The sequence below is a fragment of the Sus scrofa genome, chromosome 1 (genome assembly GCF_054392235.1).
Source record: "Sus scrofa isolate SSC_HxYL_T2T_F1_AM1 chromosome 1, Sscrofa_HxYL_maternal_Yorkshire_Landrace_v2.0, whole genome shotgun sequence".
NCBI classification, from domain to species: Eukaryota; Metazoa; Chordata; class Mammalia; order Artiodactyla; family Suidae; genus Sus; species Sus scrofa.
In genome coordinates this window covers 262289949-262303975 of record NC_139383.1, presented here as the reverse complement: position 1 = coordinate 262303975, position 14027 = coordinate 262289949, and the positions used below count along the sequence as shown (strand labels likewise).

General features: G+C 38.7%; 1 protein-coding gene across 3 annotated transcripts in view; it reads left to right on the top strand.

The window, feature by feature from the left end:
- SVEP1 (sushi, von Willebrand factor type A, EGF and pentraxin domain containing 1) overlaps positions 1-14027 on the top strand; it is a 202198-nt gene that overhangs the window by 124559 nt on the left and 63612 nt on the right. For all 3 annotated transcript variants that reach the window (XM_003122075.6, XM_084991626.1, XM_084991634.1), the window contains 6 exons: positions 805-918; positions 1532-1645; positions 2472-2673; positions 7255-7412; positions 9985-10186; positions 12173-12348. In XM_003122075.6, the coding sequence (XP_003122123.3) occupies positions 805-918; positions 1532-1645; positions 2472-2673; positions 7255-7412; positions 9985-10186; positions 12173-12348 (966 nt within the window). The remainder of the gene's footprint in view (positions 1-804; positions 919-1531; positions 1646-2471; positions 2674-7254; positions 7413-9984; positions 10187-12172; positions 12349-14027) is intronic.

Sequence of the window (14027 nt, the reverse complement as noted above, 5' to 3'; positions counted from 1 at the left end):
TGTTTCAATTTTTATAAAAATTTTTGTCTCACCATTCTATAAGAAATAGTTTTCTTGTCCTAGAATTTTATATGTTAGTGATGGTTGAGAAAATGCATAATGTAGGACAATGATTCTCAAATTTTGATGTATATCAGAATCATCTGAAGACTTCTTAAAACAGATTGCTGGACCCCAACCCCAGGATCTCTGATTCAGTAGGTCTAGGGAAGCTCTTAGAATTTGCATTTTTATCACATTCCCAGGGGATTACTGATGCTGTTGGTCCAGAAGGCACATTTTGAGACCTGCCCCCCCCACCCACCGCCAATGTCAAAGAAGATGGGTTTTGGCAGAGCTAGTCCATAGATAGCCTAGGAATGCCCTGTGGGAAGATGTACCCCACTCTAGGACACCCGGCATATGAGCTGAGATCTGGCAGGATTTCACCCCACCCCCACTCCTCAGCCACATGGCCTTTGTAGCTAGTATATATGACTCGATATTTTTTACTTTGGAATTAAACTAATTCCTGATTCCATTTTATGCTTCCAGATTTCCCTTTTCGCCCTCTACTTTTAACTTGGGATCTTTTTGCTGTCTTTTATGTATCCTTTTAAAGATATTTTAAATCTGCTTATAAAGAAGTAATACCTTTATTAAACACTTAACTAGATGGTCGCACTTAACAAATATTACCTTTTCCATCACCGTTATCATTCCCCATAAATTCAGATTTGGGGGATGATTACCTTTAAATGATCATACTTGTGTTTCTGTTCATCCTCTCTTTGACTGACCTTCAGGGTTTGGTTTGCATTTTAGGTTTAAAATGTGAGATAGACATTGATGAATGCAGCTCGTCACCATGCCACAACAATGGAATTTGTAAAGACCAAGTTGGGGGATTCATTTGTGAATGCCCATCTGGTTACACAGGTAAGGGGGGAAGTTTCTCATTTTAACAACATAAACCTTAGCATTGTTAAAATGATGAAATATCACCTCACACCTGTTAGGATGGCTATTCTCAAAAGATAAGAGATAACAGAGCTCGTGAGGACATGGAGAAAAGGGGACCCTTGTGCATTGTTGGTGGGAATGTAAATTGGTGCAACCACCAAGGAAAACAGCATGGAGGTTCCCCCTCCCCCCAAAAAAAAGTAGAATTACCGTATGATCCAACAATCCTTATGGGTGTCCATCAAAGGAAGTGAAATCACTCTCTGAAAGACATATCTGCACTTCCACGTTCATTGCAGCATTATTCACAATAGCCAATGGCCAAGACGTAGAACCAACCTAAGTGTATATCAAGGGATGAATAGATACAGAAAGTACCATATAGTTGGGTAGGTAGATAGATAATCACATATAGTAGAATATCAGTCAGCAAATAATTATATTCGGCAAAGGGCAATATTTTTCACAAGTATGTTTTCCATGATTTCCAATCATTCTGCTTTTACACCTGAACAACTTACTTGAAGACAATAAGTTTTAAATTCCTTTCAGATTCCCTCCGGCTCAGATACTCTGTGATTCTTTGCAGGTCAGCTTTGCGAAGAAAACATAAACGAGTGTAGCTCCAGTCCTTGTTTGAATAAAGGAACTTGTGTTGATGGCTTGGCTGGTTATCGCTGCACATGTGTGAAAGGATACATGGGTAAGATGTTTCCACTCTTCCTCATTGTCTTGGAGTCCAGTAAACCACCACAAATGATTTACTAACCCTATATACACATAACATTATGCATGCCAATGTTACTCTTCTGATTGTATAACTGTGCTGTGATTTCATTAGAGAAAGCCCTTATTTTTGAGAAAATTCACACTGAAGTATTTAGGGTAAAAGGACATCAGGTCTACAATTTACTCTCAAACAGTTAAGAAAAACATCTTGTACTTGTGTGTGGATATATGTGTGTGTAGAGATAGAGACAGAGAGAGAGAAGACATGAGTTTATATGATAAGACAAACACTCAAGAAGGAACTGGAGATAAATTAGATAAAATCATATTGTAAATGGATGCCAAATTATAGGGTTAAATATATATGTATGTATGTGTATATCTGTGTGTGTGTGTGCGCGTGTATTTACACGCACACACACACACACACAGTTCTAAAGTCCAAAAACAGAAAAATATAAGTGAAGGAAATAGGCAGGGTCAAAGAAACAGAGGAAAACACTGAACTAAATTTGCTAGTTTTATATTTTAACATCATCTCAATTAGATATTCATTACTAATGTTAGTTGCAGAAAGAGGTAAGATAAAAAAGAGCAGATGACCAAAAACACCATCCTAAAATGATTTAGAAAAGCCAGAGTTGTTAAAGAATGGATCTCAAACAAGTTTGGTAGGCCAGTGGCTCTGCAGCCTCCATTCCCATCATCTAGAAGCGGCATCCTCCAAGGAATCAATACCTGAGCCCAGCTCTCCCAGGGGGTTAACAAGTGGGCTCTTTCTCATCCTCACCCATCCCCAGGCCTGCACTGTGAAACAGAAGTCAACGAATGCCAGTCAAACCCGTGCTTAAATAATGCAGCCTGTGAAGATCAGCTTGGGGGGTTCATGTGCAAATGCCCACCTGGATTTTTGGGCACCCGGTGTGAGATAAACGTGGATGAGTGTCTCAGTCAACCATGCAAAAATGGAGCTACCTGCAAAGATGGTGCCAATAGCTTCAGGTAAAAGACCAAGTCCGGCTCTTTTCACTATTTTTATTTTCTTAACTGTTCAGACGTTTTGCAGTCTTTACAGGGTGTTACTTTGAGTCCCCAGGATAAGCTGTAGCAGAATCTGCCCACCACCTGATATTCTGATTCCCTAAGTCTGGAGTGAAGTCTGTAATTTTAAAATAGGCGACCTGTATACTTTAAGTTCTCCAATGACTCTGATGCGCAGCCAGATTTGGGAACCACTGCTCTATACTTGGGGAGTCACAGAAGATGAAAGGAAGCACAGTTATACAGAAACATATTCAGAGGCACTGTACAGATCTCAGTTTTTTGTTTTTGTTTTTTTTTTTTTTTTTTTGTCTTTTGTCTTTTTTGTCTTTTTGCTGCTGTTGTTGTTGTTGTTGCTATTTCTTGGGCCGCTCCCGCGGCATATGGAGGTTCCCAGGCTAGGGGTTGAATCGGAGCTGTAGCCACCGGCCTACGCCAGAGCCACAGCAACGCGGGATCCGAGCCACGTCTGCGACCTACACCACAGCTCACTGCAACGCCGGATCGTTAACCCACTGAGCAAGGGCAGGGACCGAACCCGCAACCTCATGGTTCCTAGTCGGATTCGTTAACCACTGTGACACGACGGGAACTCCCAGATCTCAGTTTTGAATGTTCTGTGTTTTAGCTAAGTTTTCCCACTAGGTAAAATCAAAAGGACCTGTGTGATCATACCATCACAGCATCATTCTACATGCTGTGACCATGGCTTTTAAACATTTGTTTTTAGTTTAGCAACCCTTGGTTCCAAAGAAGTCTAATAAGAGTGTAAACAAATAAAATAATAAAAGCTAAGCTTTTGTGGTTGGAAATAGTCTTATGTGTTGAGGGGGAAGACTTTGTCTTCCTGAGGCGGCTCTTAGGGTGGCAGTAGAATACAGTTTGAAAACTAGCATTTGAAGTTCCCGTCGTGGCACAGTGGTTAACGAACCCAACTAGTAACCACGAAGACTCAGGCTCGATCCCTGACCTTGCTCAGTGGGTTAAGGATCCACTGTTGCCATGAACTGTGGTGTAGGTCTCAGACATGGCTCAGATCCTGTGCTGCTGTGGCATAGGCCAGCAGCTTCAACTCTGATTTGACCCTTAGCCTGGGAACTTATATATGCCAAAGGTGTGGCCTAAAAAGACAAAAAGAAAAGCAGCATTTTTCTTTTTATCATTATGAAGTCTGCCCTGTTCCATCCCTTCCCACTTGTAGGATCTGTGGCTTCTGCGGTACAAAAGACTGACTTATCTTCCTCGCAGAATCTTAGGAAAATTTATTGTCCTCAAAAAGCAACTGATTCTATAAGTTTTCAAAAGTTAAAAGCAAAAAAAAAAAAAAATTAAAAAGAGGTCTACCCCAGTTTCAATGTTTGCCAGTCCCCTCCCAGTCCAGCCTCCTGCCATTACCATCCCACATCAAAGAGCCAGGATGCTGCCCAGAAGAAATAGGAAGTCAGTTCTGCCCATGAGACTTTAGCTCTCACTGTGGAAATGAGGTCTTATCAGTGTAGCATCCCCTTTGTGTAAATGAAAGATTTTTATCTCTTCTGGCATACAGCATGGAACCCCAGGCAATGAGAAGTTTCCAGATGAATATTAAGAGTTCCACACTCTCCCCAGGGTCCAAGACACTGATGAATACCAAATTTGTCTAAATCCTAACTAGAGGAAAGGTGAAGGTAAACTCTTCTAATTCAGAAGGAATGTTAGTTGCCACCAAAGTGAATCTCTTTCATAGACAAGGATATTGAACTGCTATGATGATATTGAGCATGGACAGATAAAGATGAGTGAAATTCTAGCTAAAATAGATTTACCGTCAAATACAGAGAACTCAGTAAAGATTCCCACCAATTCCAACTGAGATTTTCTTTTAAACCCCCAAATACCATTTATTCATATTATCACCATTAGGCCAATATCAAAGAGGTCCTCATATACACATGCTAGTAACAATATTAAGTACATTTATTATACAAGACCTTTTCACTTAAAAAATATGTACATACACAAAATTACAAAGAATAACAAAACTCCTGCTCTCATCACAGTAGTTATCAAACCTTAGCCTTTTGCCATGTTTGATTCGTTTGTTTTAAGAAAATAAATTCTAAAGGTAAATTTGATGTCACACACACACACACACACACACCTCTTTTTTTCTGGTAATAATCACTATCCTGAAATGGGTGTATAACTTTCTCATTAAGACTTTATATTTTACTACATATATGACTTAATAAACAGTATTAATATAGTTTTACATGTTAGATAAATGATATTTGTACTATATCTATATCTTTTTGCATTTTGTGTTTGTTTCTCCACTTAACATGTTATCAGGGTTGATAGATTTGGCTCTAGCTTGCTCATTTCAACTGCTTATTAGTATTCTATTGGATGATTATACCGTGGTTTCTTTTCCCATTCACCTCTCCATGAACATGTAGGATGATGCTCTGTTGTTGCATTTGTGGCACGTGTCCTCGTGCACCTGGGCAGTAACCTCCTAGTGTTCACACTAGAGATGGACATGCACGGCTCTGGAAAGGCAAACCCTCCACTTCCTTTCCATTGCCCAGTGGCAGTGCTCCTCACTGAGATTTCCCATTTCATGACGCCTTTGCCAGCGTTTGACTCTATCAGACGTATTTTCCATTCTGAGGGTTTAAAAGGTTTGTTGCATACTACACAGACTATGTGGCATACTGATTAAGAACAAGGCACTAATAGAGAACAGACTCGTGGTTGCCAAGGGGAAGGGGGGGGGACTGGGATGGATGGGGAGTTGAGTTAGTAGATGCAAACTATTACATTTAGAATGGAAAAGCAATGAGGTCCTGTTTTACAGCATAGGGAACTATATCCAGTCCCTTGGAATAGAGCATGACGGAAGATAATATGAGAAAAAGAATGTGTGTATATATATGGCTGGATCACTTTGCCATACAGCAGAAATTGGCACAACCATATAAATCAACTATAATTTTAAAAATGCAAAAAAACATAGAAGACATATAATCTGTGGAAGATATACATAAATATCATAGTTATGTTTGGGGTTTATATCTCTCATACTATATAGATACAGATATGGATATCTATATAGTATATCTAGATAGATAACAGAGTATAGTAATGGAATATTATTCAGTAATTAAAAAAACAAAAGAAATCCTGCCATTTTGACAACGTGGATGAACCTGGAGGGCATCGTATTAAGTGGGATAAGCCAGAAAGAGAGAGAGACAAATCACTTATGTGTGGACACTAAAACAAACAACAGTTTAAAAAAATTTTTTTAATTTAAAAATAAAACAACAACAACAACAAAACAGTGAAACTCGTGGAAACAGAGAATCTGATGGTGGTTGCCAGGGCTTTGGGGAAGATGTTGGTCAAAGGGTATGGACTTCAGTTGTAAAATGATTAAGTTATGAGGATTTAATTGCAACGTGATCACTCTAGTTAATCATTCTGCATTATATATTTGAAATCTGCTAAGAGTGTAGCTCTTAAGCATTCTCACCAAAAAAACCCCAAAAACCCAGTAACCATGTGACGTGATAGATGTGTTAACTCAATTGTAATAATAATTTCACAATGTATATGTACATCAAATCATCCCATTGTACTTGTTAAATACATTACAATTTTATTTATCCACTAGCTCTGAATAAAGCTGGGGGAGTGGGTGGGAAATAATAACCACAACAAGAAAGACACCCAGACCTTGTATGGAATTTAAGCAGGTGCTTCCTAACTACTAATATAAGATTAAAATATTTCAGGACCTGTTTAAAAAAAAAAAAAACAAGGCACTAGATTGAGGTCAACGTCCTCCTCCACCACTTAGTAACAAGAGGACTTGACCAAATTAACCTCTCTGAGCCACAATTTACTCATCTGTAAAGTGAGAAGAAGAATATTACTTCATTCTTATAAGGCTGATTAATGTATGCAAAGCCTTTAGGAGAGCATTGGACATTTTATGTTTTTTCTTAGCACTTCTATGGGGAGAGGCATTCCCAGTATATGAATACTCACCTTGGGAAAAAAAAAAGATTAAAAAGGCCTATTGGTAAACAATAAAAAAAATAAATAACCTTGACCAGAACTACTTTCTAACCTATTTTTGCTACTACAACATTCCAAATATATGTTGTCTTAAGTAGGTTTATTTTAATGAACTGAAAAAAATGTAACAGTAAAGCACAGTTTTAATGTGGAAAATATGTCTCAGCATTTCAGGGTCTTTTTTAAAAAATTCAATTTAAAGTGAAAAAAAGAAAAATGAAAACAATTCACCCATTTCTCTCACCTCCCACCCCCTGCCTCTGGGAACCACCAGTTTGTTCTATAAACTTGAGATATGTGTGTATATTTATATAAATACATATATTTATATGCATATATATTTGTATTCCACATGTAAGTGCAGTCATATTAGCATTTCAACTTTTCAGTCTTTTAAGACAATATCGTCATTAATGGGAGACTTCTAAAGCTTTTTTGCAACTATTCTTACTGTTACAACATTTTGTCTTCTTTCAGGTGCCTGTGTGCAGCAGGCTTCACAGGGCCCCGTTGTGACTTGAACATCAATGAATGTCAGTCTAACCCCTGCAGAAATCAGGCCACCTGTGTGGATGAGTTAAACTCATACAGTTGTAAATGTCAGCCGGGATTTTCAGGCAGCAGATGTGAAACAGGTATGTGTGAACTCACTGTTATTAATAATGATACTAACAAGGGTGGCATGATAACGTCAACTTTTACCTGCACATACACCAAAAACTCTGTGAAGCATTTTGTGCTTAGTGTCATCTTCCCAGCCACCCAGTAAGCTGGGTAATGTTGTCTCTAATAGCCCAGATGTGAGGATGTTGAAGCTTAGAGATGTAAGGGGGAATGGGAGAAAATCAAATTTAGCAGAACTCTGTGTTCTGCAGGTCTAGAAAGGACATTTTGAAAACTCACTTGATTTAGAAAACCAGAGACCATGAATGTGTTTGAGAATCAAGGCTAAATCGCTTTCTCAGAGCACTGGAGTCTATAGGACTTGTGTTCTGTTGAGTCGGGGGAATATGCAGGCTTAGAGCAAAGCCAAACTCTTCATGAAATGGGGAGGAGCCAGAGCCCAGAGCAGGGATGGTGGGTTGCCCTGACAGTGACCCCTCCTTCTCCTGCAACATCAGTTACTCCACTTTGCTGAGTCATTCTCATCAGCACATGCGCGCTGAGCATCTCATCTTTAATGACTCCCCAGCCCTACCTCTTCATCCAATTATTCCCCATTTCTTCACTTCCTTCCACTTCCCTATCTTAGATATTCACTGATGGCTTTGTTTAAAAAGAAGTTGTTAAACGAAAAAGAAACAACTTGCAGATATAGAAAACAAATTAGTTGGAGTTCCCATTGTGGCTCAGTGGTTAATGAACCCGACTAGCATCCATGAGGACACGGGTTCGATTCCTGGCCTCTCTCAGCGGGTTAAGGATCTGCGTGTTGCTGTGAGCTGTGGTGTAGGTCGCAGACGTGGCTCAGATCCCCTGTTGCTGTGTCTGTAGTGTAGGCCTGTGGCTATGACTCCAATTTGACTCCTAGCCTCGAACCTCCATGGGTGCAGCCCTAAAAGACAAAAAAAAAAGAAAAGAAAGAAAACAAAATAATGGTCACCAGTGGGGAGAAGGAAGGAGGGAGGGGCAAGATAGGGCTAGGGTAGTTACAAGGTATAAACTACTAGGTATAAAATAAATAAGCTTCAAGGATATATTGTACAGTGCAGGGAAGCTAGCCAGTAGTTTATGGTAACTATAAATGGAATATAACCTTTAAAAATTCTGAATCACGGAGTTCCTGTCGTGGCTCAGCGGAAATGAATCTGACTAGCATCCATGAGGATGTGGGTTCGATCCCTGGCCTCAATGAGTGGGTTAAGGATCTGGCATTGCCGTGAGCTGTGGTGTAGGATGCAGATGCAGCTTGGATCTGGCGTCACTTGGCTGTGGCATAGGCCAGCAGCTGTAGTGCCCATTCAAACCCTAGCCTAGGAACCTACGATATTATATAAGTTTCAGGTGTACAACATAGGGATTCACATTTTTTTTTCTTAGATACACCTGAAACTTATATAATATTGTAAATAACTAAACTTCAATAAAAATAATAATAATAAAAGACAAAATATAAAAAAGGAATTTTTGTATATTTTGTAAATAACACATACTTAATTTTAAAACTACTTCTCAGATCATTAAATTTACTGAAACAAGCTTCTTTGACAATGGTACTGCTTACTTGCAGGTTGCCTTAGACAATCGAAAAATGCCTCATAAGTGCCATGGTCTGCATACTATTTTTTAGGGAGAAGTGTAGTTGATTTACAGTGTTTTGTTAGTTTCTGATATATACAAACCGATTCAGGTGAATATGAAAATATTCTTTTTCATATTCTTTTCCATTATAGTTTATTATAAGAGATTGAACATAATTCCCTATGCTGTCTAACAGATGCTCTTGTTTATCTGTTTTATAGATAGTAGTTTGTATCTGCCAATCTCAAACTCCTATTTTATCCCCCCTTCCCTTTTGATAACCAAAAGTTTGTTCCTGTGTCTCTAAGTCTGTTTCTGTTTTTTAAATAAGTTCATCTGTTGCATATTTTAGATCCCACATATAAGTGACATCATATATTTGTCTTTGTCTGACTTACTTCACTTAATATAATAATCTCATCCATGTGCTACAAATGGCATTCTTCCTTTTTACAGCTGATTAATATTCTGTTGTATGTATACACACACACACACACACACAGACACACACATGCATACATACATATATATCTCATCGTTATACAGGCATCTGTCAATGGACGTTCAGTTGTTTCCATGTCTTAGCTATTATAAATAGGGCTATGAATATTGGAGTGCACATATCTTTTCAAATTAGAGTTTTCTCTGGATATGTGCCCTGGAACAGGATTGCTAGATCATATGGTATCTCCATGTTTAATTTTTTATGGAACCTCCATACTGTTCTCCGTAGTGGCTGCACCAGTTTACATTCCCACCAACAGGGTAAGAAGTTTCCCTTTTCTTCACACCCTCTCAAGCATTTATGATTTGTAAACTTTTTGATGATGGCCATTCTGAATAGTGTGAGATGATGCCTCCTTGTGGTCTTTGATTTGCATTTCTCTAATAATTAGCAGTGTTGGGTATCTTTTTCACATGCCTATCTGCCATCTGTACTTTTCATACTTTTCTTATTTGCTGCAGAACAGTCTTCAAGTTTTAACCTGGATTTTGAAGTGTCTGGCATCTATGGTTATGTCATGCTGGATGGCGTGCTTCCGTCTCTCCATGCTGTAACCTGCACGTTCTGGATGAAATCCTCTGACATCAACAACTATGGGACACCCATTTCCTATGCACTTGAGAATGGCAGTGACAATACCTTCCTTCTAACTGATTATAATGGGTAAGCAGAGGTGTCAGAAAGGCCCTACTAGGACTTATCCTGGCATCAAGATAGAACAGACATGGGGTTTGGGGCGGCAGGGGTGTCATCTGTTCCTGCAGGACAGCAGGGTGACAATAATCAGAGCATCTGAGCAAGTCTAGTAAGAAGACCAAGTTTTAGTGATAATACTGTATATATGCTTTTGTGTGTGTGTGTGTGTGTGTGGCTGCACCTGCAACATACAAAAGTTCCCAGGCCAGGAATCAAACCTACGTCACGTCAGCAATGACCTGTGCCACACCAGTGACAATGCCAGGTCCCTAACCTGCCGCACCACCAGGGAATTCCACCTTATATATGTATCTTGTTTTGCTATTTGCTAAGTATTTTCCTACATGTTACTTTACTTGACCTTCACAATAACTTGAGAAAGTAACACTCTTTTCATAGATGGTAAAACAAAGTTTCAGGGAAACTAAATGCTTTGCTCCAAATCTTACACCCTGGGAGTGGACAGAGCTGGTGCTCCCTTATTTATGTATCAGAGCAGCCAAGGGTCAAGGGATTCAGTGTTCAGTAATATTGTTGACCCAAGGGAGACACTTGTATTGAATGTGATCTGTCTATAGTCTCAGGTGTGCACAATGACATTTCTTTATGTCTTTTTTGATCAATTAATTCTAGACACAGGACTCGACCCCAGAAGCAATAGCCTCAGTTGTTTCTCTAATTTTTCACTACTCACTGTTTTTCCTGCCTTAGATACTCACAGATCATCTAAAGCACACAGAGTTTAGCTGAAAACCCGCAGACTTGGGCAGGACTTCTGTCACTGGACATCTGTCTACCCTTCTGATCTCTGAGCTGTCTACTGCCTCAGCCTCTGGGGTCCTTTCCCAACCATGGCTCTTTGACACATGTTAAATCCTTGCAAGGCTGAGAGTTTATGCCCTCAGTCTAGATAGATTCTGTGGGGCACTACATGGCCTGTTCATCTCAGATCCACCCAAATTTGTGGCCCTTTGCCACTGAGCAGGTTGCAGGCCTCAGGGGCCCACTGAGTTCTCTTTCATCATTCCACAAAATTCTTACTCTTCTGGTGTAAACTTCCCATACTCAACACCCTCTTCTTAGTGGACTTAAGCTTTCAGAAATAAAATTCAAGAAATTTGCAAAATTCTCCCCAAAGCAGAAGGTCTATAAAGAGGAAAACTGTTGCCTGCTTGAATACGGGGATGAAAATGGGAAAACACAGAGAGGAAAAAATTCATGTTTTTAAAATATCATTTTTTTTCATAAACATCTTGAATAGGGGCTGAGTTATTCAGTGAATAACTGGCAGTTATTAAGTGAATTCTTACCTTCCTTGTCAATTGTTCCTAAACTTTTCTTCTCCTCCATTTGCTTTTGAAGGTGTGTCACTTTTAACTGTTTGTTAACGTTGACATTTCTCTAATGACATGGTTGTTGGAACCCTCTTGTTGTTGGTCACCTTTGTTTAGTTTAAATTTTGCTTTTCCTTGGATAGAGCTACTTTGTCTGCCATATGATTGTTTTGGCAACAGAGAGACAAGACTGGCTTCCCATGAGGTCTCTAAAGTCTATTCCTTATCACAAGAACATACATTCTAGAGGAAGGAAACCAGTCTGACATTTGTATAACTCTCATTCCTTCCATTCCTGACTCACTCTGCAGAATGGAGGAACAGTTGGTGAATTATCTCAAATTGAATTGACTTCTTCTCATCCTAAGACTTTTTTCCTCCCCTCTGTGTTTAAGAAACATTAACTCATTTTCAATGACCTACAGTAAAGAGTAATTTGTAAATAAAATCTGTTTCTATGAAATGTGACCAAATGAAAAAAAAAAAGTACTGCTTTTACATGAAGTGCCTTACCCACAAAAAAGAAAAAAAGAAAGAAAAGAAGAAAAATAGCAACATGACCAACAGATGGGATTACAACATATGACTGATGACTATACCCCCTGGAATCTTTCCACAGCTGGGTTCTTTATGTGAATGGCAAGGAAAAAATAACAGACTGTCCCGCCGTGAATGACGGCAATTGGCATCACATTGCAATCACTTGGACAAGTGTTGATGGAGCTTGGAAAGTCTATATCGATGGGAAATTATCTGACGGTGGTATGGGCCTCTCCATTGGTTCAGCCATCCCTGGTATGTCTTAGTAAAAGAAATATAATTTCATTTAATGCCAGAGGTGGTGGTGCGCTGATAAACATCAAGTGTGCTGGCTTCGTGTCTTTGGTTTCAGACAAAGGTCAACAGTTATTGCTCTCTCATTTCCTAACCCCTGATTATCCTGACTGTGAATTATTAGAAGGCCTTCCTAGGTGAGCTGTGTGACTCTGTGTAAGAAATGACTTTGGGATCTATATTAAGACTACCAAAAAGTATGCTGAACAAACAATGGGTGGTTACTAAACTATCTTCCAAGGAGGAAATTAATTGCTGGGGTTTTTTTTGTTTGTTTGTTGGTTGGTTCTGTTTGTTTTAAGTTTGGTTTGGTTTTGTAACCAGGACCCACAGTATACAAATAGGTCCAGAACACAGGCTGGAGTGCTGCTAATAGCTATCCATCTTTTGTGCCCTTTTTCTGATAGAATTCAAATTCTTCTAAAAATGCATTTAAAACAAATACTTAAAGAGTGAGTTTGAAGGAATGCAAAAGTATTAGGCAATTCAGGATTCTCAGCCTTGTAGCTGACAATAAGCCTGCTCCATCTAGGTCCTTCTATGACATATGCCATATGAGGAAGAGTGATTGGAGGTTCCCTGTAGTAAATAAGGAAATGTGAAAAGTGTTTCTGCAGGAGGAAGCTTTATTCTATAAAGTGGGGTGGTGGCTCCTTTTTGTATTTAATTTGGAGTGCTCTTTTTGTTTTAATTCTCCCTTCTCTGGGTGGTAGGATTTCAGGTGACTTTTATTTCTCTCCTTTATTCTTTTCCAATATTTTCATAATGAGCACTTATTTCATTGATGGTAAAAAAAAAAAATTTCTCTTTAAAAAATTAAGTCTTAATAGAAAGAATGAAAGGTGGGTTAAAGGAATAGGAAAATAAAACAAGGGAACTATAATAGTAGCTACCCATGGAGATAGTTGTCTGATCACAGCAATAAGGAGTTCCAGTCCATCAGTACTGCAAAGCTGCAAAGCTCCAGTTGACAGACCTTAGTGAATGAGTGGCTCCCACTGGGTGACCAGGTTTATCGAAGAGTCAGTTAGCTGAGAAGAATTCTCAGGAAAGGACAATTATCAGAGCAGGAATTGGGGGTGGGAAGGATTTTGTATTTGGTTTTAGACATACTGAGTTTGAATTTTAGTCATAGGAATATATGCAGCACAGTTTAGAAACTTTCGTCAAGAGCCTTAGAGAAACCCATTGCATGCAACCAACAGATCACTATCAGGAATCAATCTAAAAGAAGTGATCAGTGATCTGAACAAATATATATATGTCAATGTATTTATCTCAGTATTGTCTTAGTACCAAACCTGGAAGCAACTCTAGTATCCAATAAAGAGTGGTGATAAATTAATTAAAAAAGAAAATTATGGATCATAGTGCATTTACACAATAAAATAGCTATTAAAACTCATAACATGAGAATATGTTCAAGAAGAAAAGCAAGCTTACAACATATGTGGTAGAATTCTCTGTTGTGTGTCTTAAAATCTCTCACACACATACACACATACTAAAAATTTTTTGAAAAATATACATAACCTAGGAAGAAAAAACCTGTTAAATGATTATTTCTGGGTAAAAGGAATTTTTTGTGCTTTTTCTTTAAATTGCCATCGATGTGTATGCATTAATTTTTAATTATGAAT